At 36.5% G+C, this 15,402-nt stretch overlaps 1 protein-coding gene across 4 annotated transcripts; it reads right to left on the reverse strand.

Annotated features, from left to right (window-relative positions):
* Nucleotides 1–804: 804 nt before the first annotated feature.
* Nucleotides 805–15,162, reverse strand: ARRDC3 (arrestin domain containing 3). Of its 4 annotated transcripts, none has more exons than XR_004037421.2 (8): nt 14,649–15,162; nt 10,636–10,717; nt 8,344–8,491; nt 7,177–7,279; nt 6,572–6,828; nt 6,080–6,242; nt 5,655–5,847; nt 805–3,550 (listed from the first exon to the last, which is right to left on the reverse strand). XR_004037421.2 is itself a non-coding variant. In XM_030847613.2 (8 exons), the coding sequence occupies exons 1-8, from the start codon at nt 14,926–14,928 to the stop codon at nt 3,494–3,496; spliced, it is 1,245 nt and encodes a 414-aa protein (XP_030703473.1). In that variant the 5' UTR covers nt 14,929–15,162; the 3' UTR covers nt 805–3,493. The 4 variants fall into 4 exon arrangements, 3 of the variants coding, with proteins under 3 accessions (XP_030703473.1, XP_030703491.1, XP_060151991.1); XM_030847613.2 differs by having other exon boundaries at nt 5,655–5,809; XM_030847631.3 differs by lacking the exon at nt 8,344–8,491 and having other exon boundaries at nt 5,655–5,809; nt 14,649–14,665.
* Between the last annotated feature and the right edge of the window lie 240 nt (nt 15,163–15,402).

Below are 15,402 nucleotides of genomic sequence, written 5' to 3' on the forward strand. Positions count from 1 at the left end.
CTGTTAACAAGGATGATAGTATAGTATTTCTATAAAATACAATATAAATGTCTGTCTCTAAATGTCTCTTTGTAACACAGTTTTTTCCATGTGTGTATACATTTGAGAAGAGTGGAGAATCATATACTAAGGCACATATACAACTTGATAGTTGATCCGTGAATGTATAAACACTGAAAGAAGATAACTTCTAAATGTGATTCCAAACGTACTTCTTAATGTTACAAATCACTATAAAATTCAGACATTCTTTGAGAAAAAGGACATTTTAAAATTTAGAAAAATTGTTTTAAGATTAGATTAATACAACTTTTAAATTTATGTGCTCTTAAAATATTAGAAACTTGGACACATCACAGAGAGAAGGAATTAGTACCTGAAACTATACCTGGTTAAGTTTGGTTCATATATAAGATGGAAATTTATATATCTTTTTTCTAACTTTTAAATTTTATTAAAAAAATCCATAGCTTAATGAATCATTAAGGAAAACGATAATTTGTACTAAAAATTCCTGTAAGCCTTCAGTAATTTTCTTTAGCAGAGAGCTAGAAACAATTCTTACCCAGAATGGCTTAAGAGTTTAATTGTAGTCTTCATTTTATTTTTTTAAAATTTTTGGTCATGCTGTGTGGCTTGCGGGATCTCAGTTCCCTGACCAGGAATTGAACCCAGGCCATGGCAGTGAAAGCACTGAATCCTAACCACTAGACTACCAGGGAACTCCCTAATTGTAGTCTTAATTGTGTTTGCACGTATGATGAGTTACTGATATGATCAGATTCAAATAAATCTCCAAACAAGTTTACAAAAAGGAAAAAAACCGAAAACACTTTTATTTTCCACAAGGAAGAGCAATAGGAAAAATTAAATCATTTCCCACATATTGTTTTCTTAAAACAGCCTACAAGGACATATTCAGCACCAAATAAAAAAGAAAAAAAGAGAGAAATTACAAACAGCCACAGAATATAATCTATAAAGCAAACATTTAATATTGCACTTCGTTTTGCTAACGTTTTGGATTTTACTTTTCCTAATTGAAAAATCAGGAATCTATCTTGAATACTGGAATACACCTGTGAACCTCACATCTTATATCAAGAATTGACCAATATTTAGAAAGAGTAATGCCTCTAAGTAAGAAAGTAAAGGAATACTTTAATGGGGAAAATAAAACTTTATTGGATAAAGTTTTATATATTTGAAACTTTATCACATTTTGTAACCCAGTGCCAATTATCAGAATATTGGTCATTCTTTCCTCATGTGTTATTTAAAAGAGTACATGGTGATAAGTATTCCAATGCTATGCATATCAATAATTGTTCCCTAGTCAGTTAGACATAAGAAGAGAAAAGGGATTTTCTGACAATCCCCCCACCCCCCGCCCCAACAAAAATAAAACCACCAAATGCCCTTTATGCCAAATATTCCATTAGCTTCTTTTGAGGGGGACATTCACAAAATGATTTAACAACAATAAAAAAATATTTCACCCCCATTTCCTTATTATCTAGTATTAGTTTGCTATGGGAGCCCAAACCCTTTAACCGAATCACTTAAAACGCGATTCATTTTTACATGGGCTTTCTTCACCCTGTCAGCATTTTTCAAACATGAATTGTCTTCCATGTTTTCTTAAAGGCCACTTATGGAAAAGCCTATTTGTTTTGTATGAAGCTTTAAGACAGTATTTAACCAGGTCAAGCACCAAGCCAGAGTTACTATTATTTTCAGCCACTTTATTAACTGTGGGATTAAATGGCAGGATAGATGTTAAGACCCATTTCACGCATATGTTGCAACACCAGAGATGCTGATTTTCATTAAGATACATCAGAGCTGAATTCCTTCTAGAATAAGACAATCAGTACAGCTTGGTACCTTGGAAAATGCAGTTATAAGTGTCTTCATGAATGCTGGTATATTTATGAGCCAACTGTAAATTATCTTTAATATAAGCTATAATTTACTGATGTGATCGTTCTTCATAACTATATATACTCAAAGTGTATGATTTCTCATGCTTAGCAAAATCTTCTTTAGGTAATGGAAGAAAATACTTTCATTAAAAGAACCACAAAAATATAAAAGTTATTATTCCAGCACATATTCTAGTATTTGTAATTTTGAAGTTATACACTTTTAGAATAAACTTGGGTTTTCAAGCTCTGTCAAGCTTGAGCAGGATAGGAAATGTATAAATTGAGCTCTCTAATCATAATCTGAACATATATATTCCTGCTCATGAAAATACTCTGCACCAGCAAAAACGATTTCCAACATATGTGTTTTGGAGGTAATTATGTAACTCTGTATAAAAATAAATGCACTTTCTCCTCCTTTCCAGTGACTGGAAAACTTCCATACTTTTAAAATAATAATAAAAAATAACAATAATTTTAAAGAGCAACAGCCCTTAACTCTTTGCTGGTGCCTGCCATACTGCCTCTCTTTACTCCATTCTTAGCTCTGCTAGTTTCTTCTCATATGTAATGATAAAAAGGCAATGCGGGTGGGTTATCACTTTTGTGTATGTCCCTTTTCCAAATTTCCCTCTTCAAAAAGCCAACCAAACAAACAAACAAAAAAACTCAACAGTGCAACAAAACACAAATAGCATTCCAACAGTTTGGCAAGTGATGCGTTCACCTGAGATTAAGTGATTTTAGGCAGTCAGTAACAAAATGCTGCTTTGCTGTAATAGTAGAAAGGCAACAAATTCTTAAAAGAAACCAAGAAGGTATACAATCTTGACAGTCTCTTATTAGCTTCCTCCTCTTATCTCTTTTCCCACATATCTGTTGCGTATCTACTACAGTAGGCTGCAAAACATACAGCAAGAAGGATTGGCTTGAAGGCATTTGATGTTTGTAAATAAATCCACAATAGGATCCAAGCTGAAGAGGTGATACATGGTCAGCCTAGTAGGACAATTCTGAGCATGTGCATACGCAGGTAAAGTCCAGGCTATATTAAATTAAAAAAAAAAAAATGTCAGTGCGTTTTTTTCATGTTAAAGTTTTTTTCAAAGCTTTCTTTTGTTCCTTGTTGTGCTCACTGCAAACAAGTTTTAAGAGAGTATCAAGAGTCTGGCATAAATGGAAAAAAAAAAAGCTGTAGTGACATGGAACCGCACAATGTAAGCATTGAGCATGTGCAAATTTTCAAATCAAAAGAAGGAAATCATCCCTCTTTACAACGTGGTGTCTTGACACGTATGACCATAGGCTAAGAAGACTGCTCTTAGTATGTGCCAGTTTTAAAGGAAAAAAGCTTAGATCTTCAAGCATGTTGGAGCAGTCCCAGAACGTTGCTGTAGGCTTCTAAAGCATGATCACTGGTTGTTTCATGTATTCGCCATTTTTCTGGGCAAAAGCAATTCCACTTCCTCTGAAAACGTGTCTCCAAGATACTTCTCTGTCCTCAGCCGGGAAGGGAAGAGATACAGTTCGGAACCCACATCAACTTGATTTAATCAAGTATTCCTTCAACGAGACGGGCAGGATGGTCTATCATCTGCTGACTGATCAGGATTTGGATCAATCTAGAAAGAAAAGAGAAAAAAAAACCCAAACCAAAGTTAATTGATAAGGTTTAGTAAGAATGCAGCAAATACACTAATATTCTGAGTACTGGTTGAGAAATGTAATCAGAAAGTACAGAGTTTGTATGGGGAAGAAAGGGTATTAGTATCATCTATAAAGTACTTGCTATTCAATCACTAGATTAACAATTAAATTTAGAAAGGTATGCTGGAATAGTTTTATTTGACAAAAGCTAAAGGTAACATTCTATCAGAGAATGGAGTTTTACTCAGCACTTAGTCATACTTAAGACTCAAATACACAATTGGCCAACATTTTCATAGCGGTGATTTTCTTCTGTAAAGTATCCATTTCATCCTGTTACAAAAAAGTCAACTCATCTTTTCCCGAGCTTTGGGAAGAATGTAGTTGTGTAAACAAAGTTCTTGGTGCTTACGTGAGGTAATAACTCATGGGTGTAAAGCCCTAGGGAGGGCCTAGGAATACAGTGTATATCAAGAAATAGGAATGGTGAACCCAAAATGCTCTAGAGGCTTCCCACCTTGCCTCTTTCTGTAGAGACTTTCATATGCACATACACTTAATAAAAGTGAACATATTTTAGTTGCTTCTCAGGTACAAAGAGAATGGGCACAGGAAGGCAAATTGTTCGGTTTAATACATTTCTTTTACTGAAAGATCTTTTGGACAAGACCCATTTACAATACTTTGCCCCCTCTATGTGGCTAGATGTAAAATAATTAAATCACACTGTGAACCAATATAGGGTTTTAAAAGTTTTGAATTCTCTTAATTATCTTTAGTTCATTTTAAAAGAAGGAGGTAGATTTTATGACAAATTGCTTAAAAGTGGATACTTAGATTGCCATTCTTTTAAAATGCCTGTCAGATCAAATCACAAATGAGGGACTTAATAAGCAAGACAGAAACGTCAGAATAAAAATGTAGTGACAATGTTTCTAAAAAGTGGGAGGACATTTTTAGCATCTAATAATTTTATGAATTGAAATAGTGGGATAGAAAAATTATGTCCAATCAAGAATCTGCAGAGAACAGAACAGATTCTGAACATCCTATAATAAATGAATAAAGTGGATTTCATATTAATCATATCCAAAGGAAAATTAACTCTTCTAGTCATGGTATTAAGGGGAAAAAAAATAAAAGCAATTCGTTGAAGAGTGAAACAATCCTTTTATGTCTTTCTTGGGAGTAATATTTCACTGTAAAATAGCTATCTAAACTACAGCAACCAAAAAGAAAAAGCTGATGCTAGTGATTTACAAAATCATTTGGTATTAACATTGGTATCAAGGCCAACTCTAAAGTCCCTACAATGTGTTATTATGTATATATATATTCTTTAGTATCCCGACATTGCTGTATTGCTCCCTACCTCCTTTCCTTTGCACATATTTTTCTTCCTGCCTGGAACATTCTACATTTTGAGAATACTTACTCTTCAAGAATCAGTTTAACAATCACCTTCTTAGGGAAGCCCCTCCTGATTCTCAAGACCCAGCAAGCTGCTCCTCAAATGAACTGTGCATTACTATTACATTGTTAGGTAATATTTTGCTTCTAAGTTTGTTTTTTCTCACCAGTCTGTACGCTTCTCCCAAGGGCCATGTTTTATTCATGTAAGTGCTTAGTTACTTGAGATGAATAAAAATAATCTAAGAGTACAGGAATGCTGTTTAAGATGTTATTACATATGTTATTTTCCCTTATGACTGAGAATATTAAAATATGAATATTAAATTGGAAAAGGATGATAAGATAAATTCTAGCTATTTAATCAATGACTGTAAAATGCCAGTTCTATAGATGCTTTAAAAGATGATTTATTCCTTTAACTGGCATTTTGGAAGTATGAGGTCAGATCATTATCTTTATTTCCCCAATAATATAAGAGACCAGTCCTACCTCTGGGTCAAACTTAGTAAATAGTGACAACTTTATGATCTAACTTTTAATCTGTTGTTCAAAATTATTTGTTTTTCTCTTATGATAATCAAAACCTAGCTGTGTTTTTAAAAAGTCTGCAATACTGTTTTCTAAGAGAGTCACAGCCCATTTTGTACTTGAGGGTTTGATGCTTACCTCTGAATAAAGAGGTGGAGGCAAGAAACGAAACTCCTGAATATATGCAAACAGTGGTCCCTGAAGCGCTCTCTCAAAGTCATCACAAGCACTCACTGGTGCAAGATTATTCCGCCTTTGTTCCTCTGTTACCACTTCTGCATAGCTGGGTGGTGCTGAAGGAAAAAGATACACGCAATTCGAACAGCACGTTCTTATGCATGTCAAAATACACAGAATAGAAGGTATTAAAAAGGACTGTCAAGGTAACATAATAATAATCTGTCTTGTGATCACAACTAGGGGGATATACATTTAAAACCTAACATTAGGGGCACATCTTCTCTCTTCAAGTATAGACAAACTTTAATCATAAAATATCAGAAGCAAAATTATGTTCTTGAAAATAACAGATTAAGCTTAGATATGCATTATCAAATTATTACCTTCAGGTCTTTCAGGTAGGGATAAACCAAGCCAGTTCATATTCATGCTACACTGACTGCTTACACTTGAGGTTCTGCTACCAAATGGATGTAGAGGAATGGTACCAATGACAAGTGGCAAATTAAGAAATAAATCCATAGCTCCAGGAATATCCACGTATACCTAAACAATGAAAGGAGATGTTAGGTTTAGAATGCCAAGTACTATTTCCTCTAAAAAAATGAATAACCCAATCTAATGTTATTTGAGGCTCTCATTTACTTCATTTTTTAATTTATATACATATGATATACTTGAAAAGTTTCTCCATCGTGTACATTTACCTCAGGTAAAATTAGTAATTATATTCCAAACTATATAAAGAATTACATATAATTATATATATCACACATGGAATAAAAAAAAATCAAATCCTGGATAAGACAAAATGATACCCTTATGACTTTAAAACCTAAAAAAACCCCACCCCAAACCCTTAAATCTATACATACCATTAGTGAATATTCCACACGGATTATACTACAGTCGAGGATAGAGGGAGAAACTGGTGGAATTTTCAGCAACTTGCCATTCCACGTCTCTGTCTTTCCAGATGATAAGGATTCCCCACGCAAGTTAGCCACGAGCTGTTTGACTTCCTTCATTTTCCCTTTGGCATAGAAGGCCTGTGTTTGGTAAATGGCTGCCTTTGGCACCACCATTCGGGAGGAGCAGTTCTCAATCTCAGCAAATATCTGAATTGATTCACCTACAGGAAAAAAAAATATATCTACTGTTAAAAACCAACCAACCAACCAACCCCAAAACAAATGTAGACTCTCAGGCTAAAGTCTGAAAGTTCAATGAACTACATGGATAAAAAGCTATCCTAAGAGTGGCAAATAACTTATAGTTATAAAAATAAACACATTTACAGTAGCAATTTAAAAAAGAAGACTACATTCCAATTTATAAAAGGAAACTGGATAAGCACAATTTATGATATTTTACCAAAGAATACTGTATCATGTCTTCATTTAGTAGAAATAATGTAAATTTATACACAAGAGCTAAGTGAAGAAAGATCATTTTTTGTGGGAATCCACCTCATACATACCTGGCGTATAGCCCTTCCTTTCAATTTTGGCACTTAAGGATATTGGGCCTGAGGTACAGAACCAGCAACAGAGAGTCTTTTCTTTTGTGCCTGCTTGGGGTGACTGTAAGAAATAAATTTATAGAAAATGATCAATGTATGAATTGAGACAGTAATAGAATGTTTTAAAATACAATCTTAAATTCTTGAAGAATTTAACATTAAAAGTAGTGTTGTTTTCTTTTCAGTATCCAAATATACTTTTCCACTAACCAATGGGCTTCTGATTTATATTAGTACTTTTGTCTTTATACATATATTAGTATTTTTGTCTTTATACAAGTTTCCATTCAATTAAAGAAAAAAGGGTACAGGGTTTAACACCATATTTCATAAACATAGTTTTAGCCCAGGCTATTTACATACACAATAATTAAAAAACAACCAAAAAAACAGAAAAAAAAAAAAAAACCCTTTCCACATTCCATTTAAACTGCCTTTAAAAAAAAAAAAAAGCAGTTTGGAAAGCAACTTGGTTATAATCCCAAATGATAACATCTTTCTCTGAGACTGTAAAACTCAATACATAAAAAAAGAAAACTGCTCATTTTTAAGATTAATTTTACTTGCTTAAAGATGTTATTATTTGTTTAAACCAAGTAAAGTTTTTGAAATCAAATTTGAATCTTGTGAAAAAATACAATTAAAAAAGATTTCCTTTAAAATAGAATTTAAGTTTTTTCATGAAAATAATTATCTCCCCATCATTTGACAACTATCCCTATATTGGAATAATGCAATAAATAATACAAATTTTAGATTATGATATTTTCAAGTTAAGTGATATTGTTATAATAATAATTGATACTACTCTTCTTTTTCCACTAAAATTATTTAGGGAACAGATCTATTCTTTTGTTATTGCTGTTACCTTCTGAGGAAGATATTTCATACCAAATACTGGTCTTACTTTAAAAATTTACTTAAAGTTATTACAGTATCAGAAAATGTGAGCATATCCTGTATTAATTTCTGTGCTCTTAACTATTTTTTTGAAAGTGGTATTTATTTAATTCAAAAATGAAGTTACTATTTAAAAATTATAAAGAATGTGTATGTAGTTTAGGTGATTATTCTTTAATATTTATATGCCAAAAACAAAAAATGAAGAATTCAGTTAGTTCTTACCAGTAATGAAGGAGTGTTGATATCTATATGCTCAAAGACTGTAAATTCCTTCTTTAATTTTACTGGTAGAAGCCAAGGCCTGTGCAATTCGGCTTTCACCCAATAGCGCACACTGCCATGTCGGCCTTCGAATGAGGTAGCAAGTGGTCTGTGCAGAATATAAAGGTCAATATATTAATCTTACACCTCTTTTTAATATTTATACAGTAGCTCATCATAGAAGTGTTAATATATTGTAAGTTTATACATCAATGAGTTATCAAAGGCATAATTTACATTTCCAAAGGGATAAGTCACTGGGGAAAAAACCTTCTGTTTCCAAATAATAACACAAAGTTGTTAAATATTACAGAAATTTGGTTAAAAAAGCCAGAAGAATACAATCTCTTTAAACTAAGAAGAGGCTACTTTTAATGCTGGTGGCAAAATTACGAAAGTCTGGAAATGAACAATTCTTGAAAAGGTCAAGACTTTAGTTTAAAAATAAAGTTAAGAATGGTTTAACTATTTCTATTGAGATATTCTGGACACTGGTTAAACACTCAGACCAAACGACTCCCTATGGCGTTCCATTTTTCATTAACTAAGAATTATTATTATCTCTTATTATAGTAACTAACTAAGATTTAGAAAAGGCCTGGAATAGTCGTTATAGTTTCAAAAGTTTTTCACATTTCATTAAATCCACTGAAGCTCTAAAAAAATGCTTTTACATTTCCCAGTTTACTTATGTTCTAACTCTTTTTGGCCATGCTTTCTAACTATACTATAGACTTAAAAAGAAAAAGAATTTTTTCTGTTGACCTGTATCAAGAGAATCATAATTCTTTTTCAACTCTCCCAGATTTTATTACTTGTGGAAGATTTTATTTTAGTGAATTTAGTCTCTTTTTCATAATTTCATTAGAAAAATGCACAAGGTTCATTTATTTACAAGGTAGAGTGCTTTTTATGAGGAGTAGTGGTGTTTTTGTTTTGTATTTTAGACTTCTGCATTAACTTGTATAGCAGAGAAATAAAACGCAGGATCTATGTTAGTCTTCTAGAGTTTACTTTAAATGACTGGTTTATAGATAGAATTTTTAAAAAATATATTAAATTACTTCCATGCTTTGAAAATATTCAGGCCCAAATGTATTAGTCCTATTGTATTCAGACTTAAAATAGTTCTCTCAGAAAGTAATTAGGGCATTATATTAAAAATCATGTTCTTAAGCAATATGATACACAGGATACTCTGAAAAATACCCTTTATGAACTCTATCCATATATAACAAGTACTAAAATTTAAAAAAATACAGAATTATGTACATTTGGCACTTGACGTTCTTATGTAATGCAAGTTTACCTTTCAGAGCAAACAGTACAAGTGCCACTTTGCATGTTTTAATATCTGTTCAGGCATTTTTTTCAAAAATTACTCTTTGTATAATTTCCTCTAATGATTTATTATTACATTAACAATATACACAGGCTTCCCTGGTGGCGCAGTGGTTGAGAGTCCGCCTGCCAATGCAGGGGACACGGGTTCGTGCCCCGGTCCGGGAGGATCCCACATGCCGTGGAGCGGCTGGGCCCGTGAGCCATGGCCATTGAGCCTGCACGTCCAGAGCCTGTGCTCCGCAACGGTAAAGGCCACAACAGTGAGAGGCCCGCGTACCGCAAAAAAGAAAAAAAAAAGAATATACTACTTTCCTTCTTCCTTTCATACTAGATTCCAAGCCTTATATTAAGGTATCTCTGACGGATGTTTCCTTTTAAGTACAGGTCATAATATCTCGAGTGACCTTCTCAATAGCTCTTTGCACAGAAGCTAATGAATTCATAACAGAAAAAACACATCACTTCTAAAGTGAGGATATTCTTAATTATTTTGACTTTCTTAGCTTACTGCTGTTGGGTACCATCAGTAGAGAAAATGATCACTGAATTTTTATAAACTACTAAATGAGAGACTTGTTATGTTCTACCTTTTCTGCTAATGCTGATGATAAACTATTAAATGCTTGCTATTTTACTGGCACCTTCCAATTCACTCACTTTAAATGAAATACTATTCAAGTTTTAAAAACCATATAAAACTTGAGACAGCATACTAAGAATTGAGCTTTGCTTTCTATAATATTGCCACTCTAGATTAAAAAAATAGCTTCTTTTCTGAGTATATGTTTTCCTCTAGCAAGTTTCAGTAATGAAAAGGGTTTTTTTTTTAAACTAAAAATATTTAAATTTAGAATGTTTCATTTGAAAAGAATGGATGTTTATGAAAAATGCCTGTTACAAAATACTTACGTCTGTGGAAGCTCGAAGCTGAACGCATATTCATGCCTTCCTGAATGAATAGTGTTGAAGCCTTCTTCGGAATTATCATCATCTAAAACAAACAGAAAAAGAAAACAAAAAACTTGTTAAACCTTTACACTCTCTTCCTGGTGGCAGAACTTTAAAGATGCTCACATAGTAATTAAGGCCACAAACTTTAGAGTGTGAGAGATCTGAGTTCTAATTCCAACTTCATCACTTCCTCTGGGTAAAATAAAAGTCCTGTCTTCAGTTGCTTCATCTGTAGAATGGGGATAATTAATACTTATACCCCATAGTTGGTTTTTCAATGGAAAACAACCTAAACTGTAAAGCATCTATGTGTGACAATACAGGCTCAACAAAAGATCCAGATTTCAAATCTCATACTAAGATGTTACCTTTCTCTTCATCCACTTACTTAAATAGACTATATATAAAATGAAAACTGTTCATGTAAGCCTTTTAAAATATGTCAGTTTTGATGCAGAAGATGTGAATGTTAAAGCTCTAAAACCATTAGAAAACTCTGTCAAATAGATGTTGGAATTAAAAAAAAAAGGAACAGTGATTTTAATGTCAGTTTCATAGCTAAAAATAAAAATTCTTATTGAACCTAAAATTATGACAATCTCAGTCTGTCCTAGCAACAGCTAAAATTTCGCATATATATAAAATATACCTTAGATTTAAAAGGTGCCTGCTTAATGGGAAACAACTGTCACACATCCTTGAAAAATGAAGACTAGGTTTGTTTCCCATTGCTAGAAAAAACGGGATGACTTTATTTTACAACCAATTTCTTTTGCTCAAATAGGTTTATCTCCAAAACAAATATAACGAAATGTGGGAGGGTGTTCTGGATTCTTAAAATGATTTTCTAAAGCGTTCCGACCGGGTAATTTAATTACATAAACGTCTACTAGCGCAGTTTTCTCGGTGTAGAAACCTTTATCATTAACCAGGAGACTAAGAGAAACGGGTATTATCATTTAACTTTCCCTCACCAAAGTAATGAATTCACACAAAAACCGTGATGCTTCCCTTCCACCGCAGGAGAAAAGGAAAAAAGCGCCTATATGTGGAAACTTGTATTCAAAAAAAATCACCAAGACTCCCTTCTATCTCAGCAGTATTTTCTTCTCCCCCCGTGCAAATCCTCTCTACGGTATTTCAGCACGGAAATCCCGCTGACGAGCTGGGGGCCATTTAAAATCGCTCCCCCCGACAGCGCCCAAAGTTTGTCTCCCTCTCCCTTTCTTCCCGTCTCGCTCCCTTTTTTGTGCCAGCTCAGCAGTCTCATCGAGGCGAGCGGCGGCGGCCGCGCCGTGGTAAACAAGTGCCGGGCTGTCAATCAAGAACTAGACCGGAGCAGGAGAGGACCGGCCTAAACCGGCGCGAGCAGATCCCAGCCGGCCCGCCCGCGCGCCGCCGCCGCCGCCGCCGCCGCCCGCGCGCCCCGCTATACATACGGCATATGTCGCACGGCGCTCGCGCTCGCGGCCGCGCAGCCTAGCCTGCTGACGTGGGGCGGGGCGAGCACGCTGCGGCGCTTCCGCTTTACACGCCCCGGCCGGTGACCGGTTCGATCTGGCTCGGGCCACCCCGACACCTTTACAGTTGCGGTGACGGCGGCGGGGAATGGTGCGCGGGGTGCAAGAGCCCCAAAGAAACAATGACAAGTGGGCAAGGAATACTCGCCGAAGCCCCCACCTCACCCCGCTTTCAATGTTAGTGTCACTTTTCCTTCCCCGTCCCGGCCAGTCTTGGCGCTCTCTCCCCACTCGGGTCACATCAAGGTAGCCAGTCTACTGACTGCATAGAAAGGGAAACACGCTGTTTCAGCTAAGAAGACAAGCGCTTACAGAAGCTGCCTGACAACTTCCACCCGAAAACGTGGAAAATGGGGTCCTGCTAACGCTGCCCACCCAATTTCTCCGTGAATAGAACTGGCAGCTAAAAAGTTGCGCCCAGGGCCATCCGGCACCTGTAAGGCCGGCGGAAGCTTCTCCTCTCCACTCTGTTGAAACCTATAGACGCTCCTTTCGGTGCTGCAAGCGGGCCCAGGTGAGGGACAACAGAACGGTATGTGATATGAGCCCCGCGCGCCTCCAGAAGCCCGGGCAGGGATGCGAGTAGGGGCGGGGGCCGCAGCTCAGGAGGAACCTTTACCGGCGCACGCCGGTTCCAAGCCTCGCCCCAGCCGGCGAGCCCACTCTCCCCACCCGCTCGCTCCCAATCCAATCAGAGCCTGGCATCGCCTTAGCAACAGGCTAACAAACCCGGCTCCGCCTATCGCCGGCCGCCCGGGGCGGGGTCTCAGTTACCAGGCTAGTTTGAGAGGTCCCAGTTTTAAGTCATTGAAACTATTCCAAGCGAAGCTCGTTCTAGCTTGCAGGGGTTGAGGGGTGTCTCGTGGGGGTGCGGGGCACGTAGTGTTCTTTACTATGAAATCGTGGCGCAATTAATGAAATTGTCCCCATAAGTCGTTATTGTACTTTTACCCCACTGCAAACCTCAACTCCTTAAAAACCTTTGTTTCTTCTCACTCATCTTATAAAAAGCTGCCAGTCCAGGAAGGATCAAATACAAACTTGTGTGTCCTGTTCAACAAATACCAGGACTGTCATTAGGCAGTTGCATTTCTTATCACTGTCACTGCTTAGAGAGGTTAACTAAAAATTATTTCAGGATGCAAATTACCTATGTGTAACTGAAAATCCAATTAAAGATTGATTTCATCTTAATATTTTAAAAATAATGCATTCATGCTGTAACTCAAAGCACCCTACGTTTCTACATTTGCCTTAGTTCAATTAGCACTTCCTCGTGGATGTGTAGTTTTTAATTAAAAATGGAGGTAAAAATGTGCTCTACTCTGAAAAGTCATCAACATTCGAGTTAAATACTGCATTAAAAAGGAGAAGGACAAAATTACATAACCAGTTTTAACACTATATTCTTCTTGGGCTAGGAATTAAGTCATCGCCACCACCTGACGCGTGTAACCAATCTGCTGAGAGCAGAACAAGCGCCCCTCCTCACCACCCCCCAGAACTGGTCCGAAACAGGATTGAACCGCTTCTAACAAAGGGTGGAAACTTAGAAAAACAAGCTTAGAGTCTGCTATATTTCCACAATGTAACCATTTAAACAATAGATTTGAAATCTCAGGACCCCTTCTCCCTTTGACAACCCTTCATCTCCAGTTTCTAACCAAAAATCATATCCAACGAGCCGAATACTTTTCAATTCCATTTGACTGGCACGGGTTTCATTGAATGCACGTTCCAAAGTTAGGCATGATGCTTGGAAAAGAAAATTTCTGACCCTAAATGGCTTCTAAAACTGACTTTAAACATATCATAATGATAGGTGCTGTCCTTTAAAATAGAGAATGCTTGATGTAAATTTCTAAAGGAACTGGAAAGAATAGGAAAAAACACGTGGGGTGTTGATACCATATGTCAAAATAAACCACAGAAACCCATTATCAAAGAACAACGATCAATTCTCTTAAGTCTTTTGCGTGTCAATATTAAAAATGAAATACACCTATTAACCCACTTAAAAATGTTACTCCATTTCTTCACTGAAGCTTAGTTTTTAAGATCTAAGGTTGCAGAGTACAAGGGAAAAACCTAATATTGGATTGCAGCTTTTAGCAATTCATTTGAAAACATATTAGTAAAATTACTGAATCGCACATAAGCAGAATTTATACGTAAGGTGGAAATGGATTGCAAGTGTGTATGGCACAGACCAAGCCGGGTATAGAGGTAGTGGAATAAGTGCAGTTTGCAGTCACTTTGCAGATGCCTGCATGCATTACGGCTTAACACACGATGAATGTCAAGGAGAATTCAAATCTTCCACCTTTCCAACCTTTATCAAACAGCTATACGTTATGGTAGGAGTAGGATTATATTAATTCAGGAAAATTGAAAAGGTACTTTGCCAAAGAAAACAGGTCTAATAATTTCTGAATAATGTAAAAAACTTACCTCTTTCGTGTCCAATTAAGATGTCTTTATGGTTGAAATATTCTACTTCTTCAGTGTAATTCTGTGTATAGGCAGTATTGGAGCCGGCGTTTCTCGATTCGGTCCAGCGTACTTTCGCATGTCCTCTTGCATGAATTTTAAGAGATTTTACTCTGATTTCCCCAGTAACTTCTAAATTCACCCTTCCTGAGACTGTATCCCCACTAGAATACACAGGGACATTGCTGTCATTAAGACAGTCAAAGCTTATTGTCAAACTCTTTACCTTTCCCAGCACCATGTTTATAACAAAATCTATAAAAAATATAATGTAAGACAAAAAAGTCAAGATCACATATAAAATGTGATCTTCACTTAACACTGATCGATGTCTTTGCCGTGCAAAGAGCTTGCAGGCAGGATCAGTGATTCTTTACAAATAGTTCATTGAGATTTCTTAAAAACTCAGGGCAGCACACAGGCTGCTGCTCCGCGATCCTGCTAGTCTCAGTGGTCTCCTTACAAAGACGGGCGGCTGGAAGCTGCCAGCTCACTTTAAGAGCAGCTTTGTGAAAAACAACCCCAGTGCGCATGCGCACGCCGCGGCTGCTGTCCGCCCTCCCTGCGCACCCCCTCCCGCCCCGCGCCCGGCTCGCTCGCGGGTACAGTAGGTGTACAGCCAGGGGAAGAAGACACTGGGGCTGCCGGGAGGCTGAACCTGACTTCTCTTCATTGTAGGCTCCTATTGGTAGGCAGGCTACCGTAAACCCTCGAC

The sequence above is a fragment of the Globicephala melas genome, chromosome 3, assembly GCF_963455315.2.
Source record: "Globicephala melas chromosome 3, mGloMel1.2, whole genome shotgun sequence".
Lineage (NCBI taxonomy): Eukaryota > Metazoa > Chordata > Mammalia > Artiodactyla > Delphinidae > Globicephala > Globicephala melas.

What these genes read in the sequence shown, in the direction of transcription:
- ARRDC3 (XM_030847613.2), bottom strand. Translation starts at nt 14,928, where the DNA reads ATGGTGCTGGGAAAGGTAAAGAGTTTGACAATAAGCTTTGACTGTCTT. An exon ending in TCAACACTCCTTCATTACTG is followed by an intron (nt 7,280 to 8,343) that starts GTAAGAACTAAC and finishes TATTTCTTACAG; the next exon opens with TCACCCCAAGCAGGCACAAA. An exon ending in CTCCACCTCTTTATTCAGAG is followed by an intron (nt 3,551 to 5,654) that starts GTAAGCATCAAA and finishes TTTTCTTTCTAG; the next exon opens with ATTGATCCAAATCCTGATCA.